Source organism: Antrostomus carolinensis, unplaced genomic scaffold (genome assembly GCF_000700745.2).
Source record: "Antrostomus carolinensis isolate BGI_N321 unplaced genomic scaffold, ASM70074v2 scaffold630, whole genome shotgun sequence".
Taxonomy (NCBI): Eukaryota; Metazoa; Chordata; class Aves; order Caprimulgiformes; family Caprimulgidae; genus Antrostomus; species Antrostomus carolinensis.
Window position 1 is genome coordinate 1,414 of NW_010288830.1, and position 4,887 is coordinate 6,300.

The 4,887-nt window shown below is 46.1% G+C and overlaps 1 protein-coding gene across 1 annotated transcript in view; it reads right to left on the minus strand.

Annotated features, from left to right (window-relative positions):
- Positions 1-1,052: 1,052 nt before the first annotated feature.
- Positions 1,053-4,887, minus strand: part of LOC104524683 (tumor necrosis factor receptor superfamily member 1A) — a gene marked incomplete at its 5' end in the record, with an annotated part of 6,075 nt that continues 2,240 nt past the window's right edge. Inside the window, 6 exons of the mRNA XM_010167638.2 lie at positions 1,053-1,491; positions 2,051-2,210; positions 3,231-3,268; positions 3,621-3,743; positions 3,966-4,033; positions 4,352-4,433. Of these exons, the coding sequence (XP_010165940.1) occupies positions 1,190-1,491; positions 2,051-2,210; positions 3,231-3,268; positions 3,621-3,743; positions 3,966-4,033; positions 4,352-4,433 (773 nt within the window). The remainder of the gene's footprint in view (positions 1,492-2,050; positions 2,211-3,230; positions 3,269-3,620; positions 3,744-3,965; positions 4,034-4,351; positions 4,434-4,887) is intronic.

Consider the following 4,887-nt stretch of genomic DNA (forward strand, 5'->3'; position numbering starts at 1 on the left):
TAGGGGAAAAAAAAAAAAAAAAAAAAAAATAAAAAAAAATCCACATTACATGTGTGGACAACCTGCACCTGATGCAGGCTAATTGATTTTTGCTACTTCTGCTTCACCCAGGGTAACAGCCCTGAGAAAGCGACGGCAAGAGCCTGGAGATGGTACTGAATGCCTCTTACACCCAAGTAGCAATCACAGAACACAGTCCAGGAAGTAGTGTGAAGTTATCCAACAGTTGCTAAAATTAGATCAGATTCAGCAAATCGTTCAGAGAGAGAGAAGCAGGTAGACACGAGCCCACCAAATGTGTGCAAGCACAGACTTGCAGAGGTGCTCACACTGGCAGGGACACGGGGACCTTTTCACCCGGACACACGCATTCCCTTCCCCTCTGCACTTGGGCAAACACGCAGGCAGGTGCTTTGTTAATGCTATCTTACATGGCTTCTAGGCACAGGAAGAAAAAAAAATTGAGGAAAAAAGCACCAACCCTCTCATCTGACTCACAGGCTTGGAATCTTTATTCCTCTTGAACCTGAGGGACATGGAGGTGTGGAAAGGATAATGTCCTCCCGTTTCTCACAGAGCTACCACTTTTAAACCTTTTGCCACAGCGATAGCTAGGTGATACCAAAAGGGGGCAATCCTCTCCTGCTCCCAGAAATTGGCACGTCCTCCCACCGCTTCCCCCGAGTCAGATTTAGCAATCACAAGGCTGCAATGTGAGCCAGTTCAACTGTCTGATCTTGCAGAAAAATAGATCTGCAAAGAGTCAGTGAGTACTTTACCACCTGAACAGCCAGCCTAACCAAGTCACCCTACAAGTTTACCCGCCACACGGTGGGTGGAGCACCTGTTTCAGCAACAACTTGTCCAGAGAGCAGCTGATCTATCAAATCACTTCGAGCTCCTGTTTTCATCTTGATCAGAGGTCACACACCACTTCCTTTACAAGGTGCTTTCCCTCCTTGGGAAAGGAGTTGTTGCAGTGGCCTGTCTTGGTTTAAAGATGCTGAACTCCGTGGTGGTTGAGAAGCAAACCTCAGCCTTCCTCCAGCATCACCTGCTGCTGCCTCCAACAAACCCAGGTAAGGAGTGTTAGAAAGATAGGGAGGTATGGTAAAAGGAAGACAGGAAAGGAAAGGAGTTATGATCCTCTCTTAACAGTCACAGAGAGGGCAACTGAAGCAGAAATAGATTAAAGATGGCTGTGGAGGCTGCAAGATTGTGGAGAGTTCTGGTTTAGCAAAGCCTCTTGAATAGCTTCACTGCAGCCACTCAGCTCCATCTGGTTGAGAACACAGCTGATGTGCTCCACAGTTGCAGCATGGCCCATCTGCAGTTTCCACAGTCTAAGCATTTCATACTGGGCATCCCGTAAACGCCGATGCTCCATCTCAATTCGCTCTAGATCATAGTCACTCAGACCCAGACGCCTCACAAACTCTTTCCACCGAGATGGCAGTACGTGATCCACCACAGTGTAGAGAATAGCAGGGTCTGTGAAAAGAGAAGAAATAAAAGTGTGAGAACCAGGATTCTGCAGCCTGAAGGAGAATGGGAATAATCCAGCACCAGATGGTGCCTTGGGATCACACATTGCCCCCTCCCATTCAGGTCTGCTACAGAGTAGTCACACAGACTTGTCTCATGTCCAGACTTGTTCTTATCCCTCAAAAAGCAACAGTAATGCTTCCATGTGCTCTTGTGTAAGGTTATGAGCAGAGCTGAACACACATTCTTTTGGCAGGAATGTGTGGCAGCAAGGTCCTAAGGATGTTCTAGGTCACCATTCCAGAGGGCTTCAAGACTGACAGCATGACACTACATCTGACAATCCATTTTGCTGGTAGGGAAAAGGGACACCAGAAAGGCCTCACATAAACGTTTAGCACATACAGGCTCGCATGCTTCTGCCTTTGTGCTGTGCCATGCGTGAAGTATACACACAGGTCATGTACACAGGGTAAGGTCTGTCCAGCATCTTCCTAGCCACATATGCATAATCAGGTTCTCATTTGCCTGGGGAAGGAGGGAAGGACAGGGCAGTTTCACTTACTGTCTGGAAGCTGTGTCTTCCTGGCAGGTCTGACACAGTCTGGTAACTCATGTGAATTTTGCAGCAGAGGTGCAGGTGGTGCCGTTGCATTCACTGACAATTCTGTTTCCTTCTGCGACTCGGGAAGAAGGATGGAAATTTCACTTCTTTTTACCTCAACCTGAAAGACACATTTTCTTAGTTCAGAATCACCCGCAGCAGCACAATATACCTGTCTCCTGCAAAGAACCAATAGCTTATACAGTAAAATTTATCCAAGATAGGTGGGGAGCAGGTGCTGAGGTTTTAATTCTTCCTATTCCTTGCATCCAATTCTGGGGCCACCAACATAAGAAAGACATGGACCTACTGGACCAAGTGCAGAGGAGGCCATGAGGATGATCCTGAGAGAGTTGGTGCTGTTCAGCCTGGACAAGAGAAGGCTCCAGGGAGACCTTCTAGCGGCCTTCCAGTACCTGAAGGGGCTCCAGGAAGGTGTCCCTGCTGATGGCAGGGGGGTTGGAAATAGATAAGCTTTAAGGTCCCTTCCAACCCAGACCATTCTGTGATTCTATATGCCTTGCTTGAGCAGAAGGCGTCAAACATTTCTTTCCAAGGAGTTTAACTCTCTTTTGGCATAAAAAAAAAATGGTAGTCTGAAAAAAATACTTCTTTACAAAATCAAGTAAGGCTAGGATCCAAAATCACCACCATTCTAGAAGCTCCACATGCCACCCTCCCCATCAGCTTTCTCTGTAAGGCTGTGGAAACCCCACCTCAACTACTGTTTGGGCCCCTCTTAATTGCAGAACAACATTGGACCCAAGTGAACACTGTGAAGCAGCACTGAGAAGCTTGTGGGGTCAAGTTCTGAAGTGAAGTAAAATTAGTTGAATCCTCCAAGCTTTGGGTATACTAGGGAGAAAAGGGAATTAAGGACCAGCTATCTGAAAAAAATACATCCAGAAAGAAAAAAGCAAAAAGCCAAGAGTTTGAAAAGCATCCTCCAGAAGAGGGGAAGTAAAATGTTAATGGCTCCACCCTCTACAGAAAAAGATTTCTGAATTAAACAGCCCTATTACTCAGCACATTTGAAAATACAAGGCCTGAAAACAGCCCATGAGATAAAATGTTACTCTGGATCCCAGGCTAACATAGTTGAAAGTGGAAAGGAAGCTCTTACACTTGTCATCTTGCTCACCTCAGATACTGGCTCCTTGGTTGTCTGCGGCAAAGAAACTTTAAAGAAAAAAAAGAAAAAGAAAGAAAGCAGAAATTATTTTCACTTCCTCTCATCCCAGAGAAAACAGGAAAGTAGCCTCTCGCAATCCTGCCCTCAAAAAGGTTTTATAGCAAAACGCACATCTCCCAGCAATGATCTCACAGGCACTTCCAGTCACAACTATGGGCATGGATGCAGAGTTGTAAGAACTGTGCTGATAAGCTTAGCTGTCGAGTTCATATGTTCCTCTGGCCTTGCAGCAAAGCAGAGTAACTGGATCCTACTTTTCCCCTCGTACGTGTGCACATACAAAACAGAGAGAATGATGCCTATCCCAATTTATATCACTGCACAGGCTGCTGTACTCACCACAGGAGTAGAAAGATGATGAAATCCCATTTTCACGGGCCAGCTTCACTAATTTATTTACAATGTAGAGGACAGAGATAACTACAAATATTGCAACGATGATACCAAGGACAAGGTTCCCATCTGGAGAAAAGGAAGACGGTAAATGAGTGAGTGACTGAGAAAGCAGGAGGTGAGTGCTAGAGGAAGAGCAGCAAGTGAAGACATGCAAAGTCTTCTACTTGAAGACATAGGGAGAAAAAGAACAATGGTTTGAGAAAGTAGAAAAAAATAACAAAAGGCATTAGCATAACAAAAGCCCACACAGAAAAGATTCCACTGTCCCTCAGTTCCCCCAGTACTCACTCAGCCCAGATGAAGTCGGTGAGGTAGTCACTGGGCTATGACACTGCAAGCATTCTTCTCCAATGCAGCTGAAAGAACAAACCAGAGAGGTGAGGTGTGCATGAAGTGAAACACCAGCCATTTGCAATGATCCGAAGTAACAGTCAAGTAAAGGTGAGCCTGCAAAGCAGAGCAATGCAGTGTGGCTAGGCACTTGGAGTTCTTAGTGGGCTCATGCCTACACGGAGAAGAACAGGGGTGGCAGAGAAGACCCAATTGCCCCAGAAGGCAGAATGTAAAGTTGTGTCAGGATGGATAGAGCCTTCAGAAAAATCTCCTCCCTCTGTGGGGCTTGTGTCTGCTGTCTCTCCTACTTAGTGGAGGGGCACAAGAGGAAAAAAGCTCACCTGTTGCAAGGCTTGCAAACATTCCTAAGTGTCAGGAAGAATCCAGGCTTGCACCTGCAAATTGTGTCTCTGTTCTTTGAACCTGAAGAGAAAAGAGAAAACCATTTCCTCTCTGTCCAGATTATGGCAAACAAAAGGAGAAAGATCCACCCCAAGACAGGTGTGAGATTATCCCTCTGAGCCTGGAGAATCGCTACTGAAGAAGAGAAAAAATATTCAGTCTACATGTGAGGACAAGGTTGGGGGAGGATAAAAATAATTTAAAAATAAGGGTACCATTGTCCTGGTAGATTAGGACCTCCGCGAAGGCTGGAAAGGGACTAAAATTACAGTGCAGCTGAAACTGGTCTAGCAGATAACAAGAGTTCCAGCGCAAAAGCGGGGAAAGTCACTCAAGTTCAAGTGTGACAGGAAGGGGAAATCACATTAGTGAGGCAAAGATGAGCGAGAAGTGGTCCCTGAGCAGCTGGGACTGGTGAGGAAGTCAGCTCAGGGCAGGGAGAAATCACTTCAAGCCATGGGACACATAACCGCTC